A 13,548-nucleotide genomic window follows, 5' to 3' on the forward strand; every position below is an offset into this window, starting at 1 on the left:
TACTTATCTGTTCACAAGCTCATTGTCATAACTGGTAGGTTATTAAGGGTTTTCCTTTTTTACTTCATTAATTTAGTATTTTTATGCAAACAGTTTCTTTCTTTCCAGTAGTACGGAAAGGTGGTTGATCTGGTACCAGTCAACATCTGTACTTCACTTCTTAAAATTATTTAAAGAAATGTTCTAGTTTGTGGTTGTTGCATTTTAGAAAATGCATTGTTTTGGTGTCCTATTGGCACACTAAACTTTTCCTACAAAAGCAGTATGTCAGGTGGAAGGCCCAGTTGGCTTAGAATATGAACTTCCAGATTAAAAAAGACATAAGTAAATGGAAACACATCCCATGTTTGTGGATTGGAAGAGTTAGTACTGTTAAAATATCAGTACTACCTAAAGTAATCTACAGATTCAGTGCAATCCCTATCAAAATTTCAATGTGTTTTCTGCAGAAACAGAAAAACTCATTCTAAAATTCATATGGAATCTCCAGGGACCCCACATAGCCAAGACAGTCTTTAAAAAAAAAGGAACAAAACTGGAAAATTCACACTTCCTAATTTCAAAGCTTACTTCGGTAATCAAAATAGTGCATTATTTGCATAAAGACAGACCAGTGGAGTAGACAGCCCAGAAATAAACCCTTGCGTATATGGTTAGATGATTTTGACAAGAGTGACAAAACCATTCAATGGGGAAAGGATAGTCTTTTTAAACAAAAAGTGCTGACAAAACTGGATATCCATGTGCAAAAGAATGAAGTTCTGGCCCTTACCTAACACCATATGTAAAAGTTAACTCTAAGATGGATCGAAGAGCTACGTGTAAGACCTAAACTATGAAATTCTCGGAAGAAAACAGGACAGAAGCTTCATGACATTGGATTTGGTAGTGACTTCTTGACTAGGACACTGAAGGCACAGGCAACAAAAAAAATAGAGTGGATCTCATGAAAATTAAATTCTGTGTACCACAAGACAGTATCAAGAGAGTAAAAAAGGCAGCCCACAGATGGGGAGGAAGTTTTTGCAAATCACGTGTTTGATAAGGGATTAATATCAGAATATACAGAGAACTCCTAAAACTCAACAACAACAACCAAAACCCAATTCATAAATGAGCAAAGGACTTGAAAAGACGTTTCTCCAAAGAAGATTTATATTTGGCCAATAAGCACTTGAAAAGATGTTCAACATCACTAATAATTAAGGAAATGCATTTCAAAACTACAATGAGATATACTACCTCATACACTTCAGGATGGGTACTATTTAAAAACAAACAGAAAATAACAAGTTGGCCAGGATGTGAAGAAACTGGAACTGCGTGTGCTGTTAGTGGGAATATAATGTTACACCAACTACAGAAAACAGTATGGTGGTTCCTCAATGGAATTGGGATTACCATATGATCCAGTAATTCTACTTCTAGATATATATCCAAAATAACTGAAAACAGAGTCTTGAAAAAATGTTTGCACACCCATGTCCATAGCAGCATTATTCACAGTATCCAAGAAGTACAAGTAATCCAAGTGTCCATAAACTGATAAATGCATAAGCAAAACATGGTGTGTGCGTACAATAAAATATTTTTTAGTCTTGAAAAGAAAGGAAATTCTGACATAGACTACACCATGGATGAAACTTGAGGTCATTATGCTAAGTGAAATAGACCACTCACAAAAAAAGACATATACTGTATGATTCCACTTCTGTAAGATACTTACAGTAGCCAAAATCATAGACCCAGAAAGTAGAATGGTGGTTGCCCGGGCCTGGTGGGGAGAGAGGGATAGAGAGTTATTGTTTAATGGGCATAGGAGTTTCAGTTTTACAAGATGAAGAGTTATGGAAATGAATGCTAGCAGTGGTAGCACAACATTATGAATATATTTAATACCACTTAACTGTACACTGAAAAATGGTTAAGATGGTAAAGTTTTTACATGTATTTTAGCACAATTTAAAAAATTGGAAAAAGAATGTGAGCTTCTACACTCTGGGCTAATAGAAAACACCAGGTAGTCTCAGGTCTCCTTGCAAATAGAGCACAGTACCACAAGTTTATCTTCTCCCAACTCCCGAGTTCTATTTTGAGTTTTTATTTATACAATTAACACATTCTTCATTAGATGGTTCTCCATCTCTGTGGTTAAAGTTTTTTATTTTTATTGTTGGTTTTTTCCTTTTCTGATAATGGATATGTTTATAAGAGAATAGCAGAGAAAGCAGAAGTACTGGTTTAACTTGCTTCAAAGCATATTTGTGTTGGGTGAGCAGATAAATTTGAACTTTGATGTCATAGGTAATTTTCATTCTGAAGGTAATTATAGACAATCTGTATCCAAAACTAAGTAGGGAAAAAAAAAAGTCAAAGCATTTATGTAACAGAAATTTTGTCTTTTCTTCCTTTTTTTTTTTTTTTTTGGTTTGGTGGTGGCTGTTATTGCTAATAAAAATTGCTAATAAAAAGTCGTGGAATAAGAAATTTTTTTACTTAAGATTTCTACTTTTTTTATACTCCAATTTCTTATATTAATGCTAGTTATTTTCCTTATATACTGCGACGTTGGGGTTTTTAGGACACCAGTACATTTTTCTCAAAGCCTCAAATTAACATGGACTAATGAAACTGTTATTAAGTTCCATTTCTATCTTTAGAGAAAGGTTTTGCTTGGACAAGTTATCCCAGTACATCACAATAATTGTTAGCAGAAATGAGGTATTGTAATGCATTTGTAAGCTGTTGCTGGATTTGTGGGGCCACTGGAAATCCTGTTTTCAAGGACTTAATTATTCTAATACATGTGGAGAGCAGGTAGCTTTATTGGATGATACATATGCATGTATATTCATAATTATGACTCATTTCTATTCTTTTCTAATATTAATATGTTATATAGTTATACTGTTATATTTGAAGAAAATTTAAAAATTCCAGTAGCTGCATTCAGAAATACTAATACATTTTTAGAATAACTAGGTAACTTTCCTAAAATTGTATTTTACCTATGCCCACTATTGATTCATGGTCAGAATTCAACCCTGTCTAGAATAAGACCCTTCATGGTGAGTCCAATTCACAATCTGGTAACGTGTTATAAATTAGAATATCTTCTGGGGAAGGATAGTATTCAGCTTCTGAAATAACTGCTCAAAGATACTTTATGGCACATCAGAGCACAGGGTTTGGAGTCAGACAAACAAATGAGTTAAAATTTCAAGTGAACATCATGTAACTTCGGGTAAATTACTTAACATTACAAAGCCTGTTTGTTTCATCATCCGTAAAATACAAAGAAACACAGTTTTTAACCACGTTTAAGTTCTCACCCATCTTGGCTTTGTCCCTGTCCTCTTTAGTGAATCTCTTGTGGGCTGTTATATCCTAGTCCCTTCATCTGTAAAATGTGAATCATGTAATACAGGGATACCTCATTTTATTGCATTTCATTTTATTGTGCTTCACAAATATTGCGGTTTGTGGTTTTGCTTTTTGTTTTTGTTTTTTTTTGTTTTTGAATAAAATGAAGGTTTGTGGCAACCCTGTGTCAAGCAAGTCTTTGGGTGCCATTTTCCCAACAGCATTTGCTCACTTCTTGTCTCTGTGTCACATTTTGGTAACTCTCACAATATCTTAAACTTTTTCAATTTATTATGGTGATCTGTGATCGGTGATCTTTGATGTTATTATTATAATTGTTTTGGGGCTCCATGAACCATGCCCATGTAAGACAGCAAACTTAATTGGTAAATGTGTATGTTCTGACTGCTCCACAGACAGGCCATTCTTTCTTCCTCTCCTTGGGTCTCCCTATTCCCTAAGACACAACAGTATCAAAATTAGGTCAATTAAAACCCTGCAATGGCCTCTGAGGTTTTTTTAAAATTATTATTATTGTTATGTTAATCACCATACATTACATCATTAGTTTTTGATGTACTGTTCCATGATTCATTGTTTGTGCATAACACCCAGTGCTCCATGCAGAACGTGCCCTCCTCAATACCCACCACCAGGCTAACCCATCCTCCCACCCCCCTCCCCTCTAGAACCCTGTTTGTTTTTCAGAGTCCATTGTCTCTCATGGTTTGTCTCCCCCTCTGATTTCCCCCCCTTCATTCTTCCCCTCCTGCTATCCTCTTCTTTTTTTTTTTTTCTTAACATATATTGCATTATTTGTTTCAGAGGTACAGATCTGAGATTCAACAGTCTTGCACAATTCACAGCGCTTACCATAGCACATACCCTCCCCAGTGTCTATCACCCAGTCACCCCATCCCTCCCACCCCACCCCCCACTCCAGCAACCCTCATGGCCTCTGAGTTTTCAAGTGAAAGTAAGTCACATGTCTCTCATTTTAAAAGCTAAGAATGATTAAGCTCAGAAGGAATACATGTTGAAGGCAGAGACAGGCCAAAAGCTAGACCTCTTGTGCCAAACAGCCAAGTTGTGAATGCAAAGGAAAAGTTCTTGAAGGAAATTAAAAGTGCTACTCCAGTGAACATACAAGTGATAAGAAAGCAAAATAGCCTTATTGCTGATATGGAGAAAGTTTCAGTGGTTTGGACTAAAGATCAAACCAGTTACAACATTTCCTTAAGCCACAGCCTAATCCAGAGCAAGGCCTAACTCTCTTCAGTTCTGCATGGGCTGAGAGAGGATGATGCTGCAAAAGAAAAGTCTGAAGCTAGCAGAGCGTGGTTCATGATATGTAAGGAAAGAAGCTGGATCCATAACATAAAAGTGTAAGGTGAAGCAGCAAGTCTTGATACAGAAGCTGCAGCAAGTTACCCAGAAGATCTAGCTAAGATAATTAATGAAGGTGGTTATACTAAACAACAGGTTTCATTGTCGATGAAACAGCCTTACATTGGAAGAAGTTGTCGTCTCAGACTTTAATAGCTAGAGAGAAGTCAATGCCAGGCCTCAAAGCTTCAAAGGACAGGCTGGCTCACTCGTTAGGAGCTAATGCAGCTGGTGACTTGAAGTTAAAACCAATAGTCATTTACCATTATGAAAATCTTAGGGGCCTTAAGAATTAGCTAAATGCACTCTGCTTGTGCTCTATAAATGGAACAACAAAGCCTAGATGACAGCACATCTGTTTACAACACAATTTACTGAATTTTATTTTTAACCCCACTGTTGAGACCTACTCTTTGGGAAAAAAGATTCCTTTCGAAATATTACTATTCATTGACAATGCACCTGGTCACCCAAGAGCTCTGATGGCAGAGATTAATGTTGTTTTTCATGCCTGCAAACACAACTGTTCAGCAGCCCATGGATCAAGAGGAATTTCAACTTCCCAGTCTTATTATTTTAAGAAATACATTTTAGGGGCGCCTGGGTGGCTCAGTTAGTTAAGTGTCCTACTCTTGATTTCGGCTTAGGTCATTATCTCAAGAGTCTGGAGATTGAGCCCTGAGTTGGGCTCCGTGCTGGGCATGGAGCCTGCTTACGATTCCCTCTCTCTGCCTCTGCCTCATGCGCACACGCTCTCTCTTTTTAAAAAAAAAAAAAAAAGCTAAGAAATATATTTCATAAAGCTGTGGCTGCCATAGGTAGCTATTCCTCTGATGGATCCGGGCAAAGTAAATTGAAAACCTTCTGGAAAGAATTTAGCATTCTAAATGGCATTAAGAGCATTCATGATTCATGGGGATGGTCAAAATACCAACATTAACAGGAGTTTGGAAGAAGTGTTTTCCATCCCTCATGGAAGACTTTGAGAGGTTCAAGACTTCAGTGGAAGAAGTAACTGCAGATGTGGTGGAAATAGCAAGAGAACTGGAATTAGAAATGGAGTCTGAAGATGGGGCTGAATTGCTGCTATCTCATGATAAAACTAATGGATGAGGAGTTGCTTCTTATGGATGAGCATAAAAGGTGGTTTCTTGGAGATGGAATCTACTCTGGTGAAGATTGTTGAAATGACAAGAAAGGATTTAGAATATGACATAAAGTTAGTTGATAGAGCAGCAGCAGAGTTTGAGAGGATTGACTCCAGTTTTGAAAGGAGTTCTGTGGGTAAATGCTATCAAACCCATCACATGCTGCAGAGAAATCATTTTATGAAAGGGAGCGTCAATCGATGTGGTGAACTTCACTGTTGTCTTATTTTAAGAAATTGTCACAGCCACCCCAACCTTCAGCACCCACCACCCTGACCAGTCAGCAGCCATCAACATCAAGGCAAGACCCTCCACCAGCAAAGATTATGACTCATTGAAAGCTTTTATGATGGTTTGCGTTTTTTAGCAATAAAGTGTTTTTTAATTAAGGTATGTACATTGTTTTTTAGACATAATGCTGTTGCATACTTAATAGACTACATTGTAATCTACTAAGCATATTAGTCTATTAAACAGTGTACTGAAACTTACATGCACTGGGAAAGTAAAAAATTATTTTACTTGTTGTGATATTTGCTTTATTGCAGTGTTCTGGAACCTAACCTGCAATATCTCCAAGGTATGCCTATGTACTCTGTACCGCCTACTCAATTTCTTTGGGATGTTTGCCTGGGATTATACTCTTATTTGAAGCATTGTGAGCCAATTGTATCATAGATTATTTCAACTTTGTTATTTGAAAAAAATGGATGGCAAAGTTACCTTCTTTGTAGTGAGAATACTACTTGTTTTACATTACTGGAAGAGTCCTGACCACCTTAGGCATTTCTCTTTTGTGTTAGAGCTATCACAGAGTACTTAACCATTTGACTGTATAATTTAAGTCTTGGTCTATCAAGCAGTAAACAGATGGAACATTTCTAATAGCAGTAATTAACTGTAAATCTATTTTAAAGAGTTGGCCAATATATAGCACAGTCCATATTCTGTTGTCTCAGTCATGTTCATTTTTATTTGGATTATGATTTCAGAATACCCAAATATGGGAAGGAAAACAAAGTTGTCTATTATTTTTTAAAATTGCATACTTGGGGTGCCTGGGTGGCTCAGTCGGTTAAGTGTCCGACTCTTTGATTTCGGCTCAGGTCATGATCTCAGGGTCGTGGGATCAAGCCCCATGTTGGGCTCCACACTCAGCAGGGAGTCTGCTTGTCGCTCACTCTGGTCATGCCCCCCCCCCCAAAATGAATAAATAAAATCTTAAAAAAAAATTGCATACTTAACAATATTTGTTCATTCAACAAATCTTTATTGAATGCCCTTGTGAACCAGACACATTTCTAGGCACTGGGGATCCAGCAGTGACCAGGAGAAGCAAAATCCCAGTCTTCATGGAGCTTAGATTCTAGTGGATTGGAGACAGTTAATAAGCTAAATATATATAACACCAAGTGTGGTAAATGCTATGAAGAAGAATAAAGCTGAGTAAAGACCTGGAGAATGTTGGGATGAGACGTACTGTTTTAGATAAGGTGGTCAGGGAAAGAAGGCCTCTCTGATAAATTAACACTTAAGCAGTGACCTGAAGAAGTAAGGGAGCAAGCCAAATGGATATCTGGGGAAACAATGCCAGGCAGAGGGCATGGCAAGTGCAGATACCTGATTTGGGAGCATGCTTAGTTGTCTGTTCTATTCATTCCACCTTGAAGCTTTCCTTAACACCTTAAAAAATTAAGGGAGAGTTATAGGCCTCCTTCTCTGTGTGTCATAGCATATTGTATGTAACTTTTTAATAGTTCTTATCTCAGCATTATTGTTTTTATATGTATATTTCCCAATAACCTGGCCTTTGGGGACAGGAATAGTGCCTTAACAGCCACATAGGTGCTGAATAGATGCTGATTGAACCAGTCAGTCAGTCAGTCAGTGTGATTATCTATTGCACAACTACTTTTGTGTGTACTTGGTACCAAAGTATTATAAGAAATATAAATTGTTAGATATGTAAGTAAATAAGAGAAAATAATGATCAAGCAAGCCTTGGTCTACATAATTCAGAGGAAAGAAATTTCTTTCAATGAAATCTTTTATGAATTTTTTAAAATGTTCTTAACTGAAATAGACCTTCATAGTTTAAAAACTCATGGTGATATCCATGATTTAATGTTTTGAATGACTTGGTACTTGAAATATTCAGTTAGAGGGGCGCCTGGGTGGCTCAGTCATTAAGCGTCTGCCTTCGGCTCAGGTCATGATCCCAGGGTCCTGGGATCGAGCCCCGCGTTGGGCTCCCTGCTCTGTGGGAAGCCTGCTTCTCCCTCTCCTGCTTCTCCCTCTCCCACTCCCCCTGCTTGTGTTCCCTCTCTCACTGTGTCTCTCTTTGTCAAATAAATAAATAAAAATCTTAAAAAAAAAAAAAATTCAGTTAGAAAAGCACATTTGAAAAGTAAAGTATCGGGTGCCTGGGTGGCTCAGTTGGTTAAGCGACTGCCTTTGGCTCGGGTCATGATCCCGGAGTCCTGGGATTGAGTCCCACATCGGGCTCCCAGCTCGGCGGGGAGCCTGCTTCTCCCTCTGACCCTCTCCCCTCTCATGCTGTTTCTCTCTCTCTCTCTCTCTCAAATAAATAAAATCTTTAAAAAAAAAAAAAGTAAAGTATCTACACCACAAGAGTTTTTTGAATTGCAAATCATTTTAGAAAAGAATAGTTTGCTTTCCCAAAGGATAACTAAGTTATATTTTGTTTTCCCTCATTTTTAACCATTTCTGCAAAGAAATTATTCCACAGTTTCTTTATGATACTTACTGTTATTTTCTGTTTTAGATCTCTAAAGGTACTAAAATCAATTTTTATTGGATTATGTTTCTAATGAAATAAATCTTTAGGGTCTACAGTAGATGAGTTTTCAAGGTTTTTGAATTTATTGATTTTTTAAAACTTTTTTTTTTTTTTAACTAGAAAGGTTAATCTGGTGTATAGATGTGGCAAAAGTTTTAAAATAAGTAGGAAGCTTATCACCACTCAGCAGAAAACCCTGGTTTGGTCTGTTAAAGGTCCTGTTGTTATTGTACTAGCAAAATGTCAGTACAGTCTACTTTCTGAAATTTTAAAGTTTCTGGTTAGTTTTCTATAATTTGAGCAACATTATAATAAAATTATCATGTTTACCTTTAGATAAACCTATTTGGTAGTTAATAGTACATGTCAATACTCAGAGTTTTCTTTTTTATTTTCCATCCTCCTTTCTCCCATATTTTGAAAACTAAATACCTATAGACATTTTTAAACTTAAAATTTACCTTTCCTTTAATATTTTAACAAAAGTGACTTTGACCTAATTTTCTCTTTTAATGATTTTTAAAAACCCAGTAGATAAGGGAAATGAGAAAATAAAGACCTCTGTGTGCGTTGTTTTACTAAAGTGAGATGATTCCATGTGTGTTTTGTGCCTCCTTTTTTCAATTAACAGTCTCTCTATGTCTTTCTGTCTTCAAATCCACAGTCAGATTTCCCAGTGGAGGACCAAGTCTCACATCTGGTTGTCATATGCCCTAATAAGTCTTTTTGGGAAAAAAATCTGACCTAGTACCCTTCTTTTTTTCATACCACTGACTTATTGAGGGGACAGGGCCAGCTCTCCTGCAGGATGTCTTGCCTTCTAGATGTGTCTGGTTGAGGGATACCTAGGTGGCTCAGTCAGTTAAGCAGCCAGCTCTTGGTTTTGGCTCAGGTCATGATCTCAGGGTCCTGGGATGGAGCTCCACATCCAGCTCCGTGCTCAGCGGGAGTCTGCTTAAGGATTCTCTCTCCCTTTCCTTCTGCCCCTCCCCCCACTCACGTGCATGCTTGCTCACTCCTTCTCTCAAATAAATAAAAAGAAAAAGATGTGTCTGGTTGCATCTGCATTTAACTTGTTCCTCTATCTCTTGTATTTCCTATTAATTAAAAGTCAAATTGTAATGCCTCAGGGATCCATATTAAACATTTTTGGCTGGGATATATGATAGGTTATTTACTTTTTATTTTAACTCATCAAAAAAAAAAAAGTATCTGGATGAGTCACCATTGAGACTGTATTTGAGCACTGGATTAGGGTAATGAATCTGATCCCTTCATTGTAGAGTTTCAGCTTATTTATCTTGCTACTAGAAAATAATGTATTTGGTATTACTTTGCACAGTATGAATCTCAAGGTCCATATCAAACATATACCTGAATATAATACTAATGCTAATTTTTGCTAATTTTCTGATATATTTAGAATTTTTCTTCTACATCATTAGCCACCCTTTTTCTGTAACAGAATTCTTTATCATCTGGGGCTATTGGTTTGTTCTCTTGCAAAGGCCAGATAGATAATTTCACTTAGTTACCAGTTTTAACCAGCTCAGTCAGAAGATGACATAAGGTTGGTTTTTGTTTTGTTTTGTTTTTATTTGCTTTTCTGGCTTTCTCTTTTTTGAGTATCATTGTAGACTCATGGATTTTTATGGTTTCAGTGTGTTTCAGTCAACATCAGGCATAATTCTTGCAACTTTGACTTATGGGGAAAAGGACCTTTCAGGCTGATTCTTGTGTCTTTTTGCTATGATAACTATGTTTTTAATTATGGAAATGTTCAAACAAACAAAAGTATAGAAAATAATATAGTGAACCTTCAACATACCTTTCAGCTTCAGCAATAACCAGTGTGTCCAACCTCATTTTCTCTATATCCTATTGCTTTTTTGATCCACTGGATGATGATCTCATCAATATTTGAAAATTTTCTTTATTTTCTGGCATAACAAGGCCCTAGACTTGAAATCCATTTCTCTAAGAAGCCGTCATTGCTTTTAGTAAGGAGTGGTATCAGATAACAAAATCTGGGCATAAAGGTTAATGAAAGTTTTTTATTTTCATTTTTCTTTACTTTCCCATCATGTGTCTCATCATAATGGTAGTCTAGTTCCATAAGCAGGTTTACTCTCATTTGAGTCATGGAGGAAGGGCACTTCTCAAAGATGAGACAAAATCTTTATATTTCCATTTTAATTGCTCTAAAAGTTATAGCTGACAAATGATTCAAATGTTAGCACATAAATGTTTTTAAGGACTGCTTAAAAGGATTGCTTTTTTAATAAACACCATTTAGTGTTATCGGTTTGCCTGTACTACAGTATAAGGAAATCCTTTATAAATGTATGACTTCTGAAGGTTTCCTTCTACCATGCTTCGGTTTTTCTAGTATTCAAAACATTTTCTCATAGTCATAATGCAAATGATGAAAGTGTTACTGGATTCTGGTTCTTAAATCTGTGTAAGATTTCCAAGATGGACCAAACCCTGTCTTTGCCTTTTTCCCTCCTGATGCCCTACTGAAATAAAATGTATAGAAATAAGAAATGAAGAAACCAATAACAATAAGTAGGAAGACTACGAAAGAGTGATAACTGAACAGATCTCTGGATCTCTGTTCAAGTACTAGAAGGCACAGCTCTACCCTCTCATCTCCCTATACTGCTCTTATCCCTGCACTTGGACTATTGATAGCAGGCATGAACCCGAAGCAAAACGTCAAACAGACTTCCTTTAGAGAAACTGGGAAAAGCTAAGGCTTCTAGAGTACAAGTTATCTCTCCAGAACAAAAGAAAAACTCCCATCATTCTGGCATTTAGAGGGCCTGCTGGCTCCCTACCCATGCACCCTAAAGGAATACTGCCAGTCAGCCTGTACCTACCCCACACAGAGTCCTCCTCAGGAGAGCAGTCTAGCCAAAAATCAGACCATCTCCACAATGGTAGAGGAAATCTGTGTTGGCTAATGAGTCATTCAGATGTAAATACTAATGAGCAACCAAGATCACCAGGAATGTGAGGAAAATGGATGGTATGAAAGAGAGACTAAGATAATCAGAAAAACTGCTACTGGAGAAAATGGAACTAATCAGAGAGAACTCATCAAGGAACGAACTCTGATGTACTCAGGGCTGCAGGAAGATACTATACCCATTAAACAAGAATAAGAGAACACAGGTTTTCAGGTCAAAAGGGCACAGCAAGTGCTGAAATAGTGAATCAAATATCATAATGTACTACTTTCTTGGGAAGCTGAATTCCAAGGACAAACAAAAGATCCAGAGGAAAGCCATGTACAAAGTGACAAGTATCACACTGAAATTCAAATCTGTCATCAGTAATTCTCTTAATGCTTTAAGACAATAAAACATTACCTACAACTTTTCAAAAGAAAATAATGTATAACCAGGGATTCTGTATCTTACCAAACTGTTAATCAAAGGTAAGAGCAGACTGAGGTCTTTTTTAGACATACGAGAATTCAAAGGTACCTTCTTTTGGAATTAAATGAGTGAGCGGCACCTGGCTGGCTCAGTCTGTAGAGCATGCAACTCTTGATCTTGGGGTCATGAGTTCAAGCCCCACATTGGGTGTAAAGCTTACTTATAGATAGATAGATAGATAGATAGATAGATAGATAGATAGATAGATAGATCGATCGATCTAAGGAATTACACTTTCATCATCAGCTTTCTTAAAAAATAGAAAATTATTGTGTAATATTTCACGAAACATTTTCATTTTGGGCTTTGATTTTTTAAAAAATCTCATTGCTGCCAAAAGGGTTTATTGAGAGAAAAAAAGGGGATAAAGAATTATAAACGGTAAAGTAAGTAGTTGTGGATTTATACCATAAAATAAATTATAGAGCTACCGTAGCAAACAGTAAGGAGACTAATTCCATAATTTTCCATAGCCCAGTGACCTCAACAACAGGCAGTTCAGGACTACTTTTTAATTGCAGTCACAACTGGCTGATACACCATATGGCCAGCAGGGGCAACAGCATCAGATTCTTCTCTCATCTTGATTGGAGTGACATGATCTGGCTTATATTTAAAAGCATCATTCTACTGGCTATTGTTGAAAATAGACTTGGGGGTAGAACAGTAGAGCAAGGGTAGAAATAAGGAGACCAGTTTGGACATCACTGCAGTATTCCAAGTAAAAGATGACAGTGGCTTGGATGTGGTGGTAATAGTGGAGTTGGGGGAAAGAGGTCAGATTCTGGGTATAATTTGAAGGTAGAGTCAACAACATTTCCTGACTGATCGGATATGGGGTGAGCAAAAAAGGAGTAGAGGTTTCTGGTCTGAGCAGTAGGAAAAGAGAAACAGGATGGGGGGAAAGACGGAGTTGTTTTGGATGTTTCAGAAGTCTGTTTGACCTCCAAGTAAAGATGGCAGCTACTTGTATTGGCACTTAAATATATGTGTCTGCAGTTCCGAAGAAAGGTCTGGCTTAGAGATGGAATTTTGGAAGTAGTCAGCATATAAAGTGTATTTAAAGCCATGAGAGTGGGTGAGATCACCTAGGAGTGAATAGAGATAAAGAGGTGTGAGGACCGAGACTCTAAGTCACGCTAACACTTCAGGGTCAGGGGGTTGAGAAAGAATGATCAGAGATGACTGAGGAGGAGTAGCCAGTGACGTATAAGGAGAACCACAAGAAGATGGTACCCTGGAAGCCATGAGAAGAAAGTGTTTCCAGTAGGAAAGAGTCATTGACTATTTATGCTGCTGAGAAGTCAAGTAGAATGAGCACTAAAAATTCACAGTTGGATTTGGCAACACGGATGTCAGTGTTTACCGTAACAATACCCATTATGTTTTTTCAAACAGCTAACTTGTT

At 37.2% G+C, this 13,548-nt stretch overlaps 1 protein-coding gene across 3 annotated transcripts in view; it reads left to right on the forward strand.

The window, feature by feature from the left end:
• Positions 1-13,548, forward strand: part of GLCE (glucuronic acid epimerase) — a 113,444-nt gene that overhangs the window by 86,397 nt on the left and 13,499 nt on the right. The window contains exon 1 of one of the 3 annotated variants that reach the window (XM_034994645.1): positions 13,487-13,494. The exons of the other annotated variants lie outside the window; for them this stretch is intronic. Coding sequence (XP_034850536.1) covers positions 13,493-13,494 — 2 coding nt within the window. The 5' untranslated portion in view covers positions 13,487-13,492. Of the gene's footprint in view, positions 1-13,486; positions 13,495-13,548 lie in introns of those variants that run through there. 3 annotated transcript variants of the gene reach the window in all.

This window comes from Mirounga leonina, unplaced genomic scaffold (assembly GCF_011800145.1).
Source record: "Mirounga leonina isolate KUSES-001 unplaced genomic scaffold, KU_Mleo_1.0 Mir_91, whole genome shotgun sequence".
Lineage (NCBI taxonomy): Eukaryota > Metazoa > Chordata > Mammalia > Carnivora > Phocidae > Mirounga > Mirounga leonina.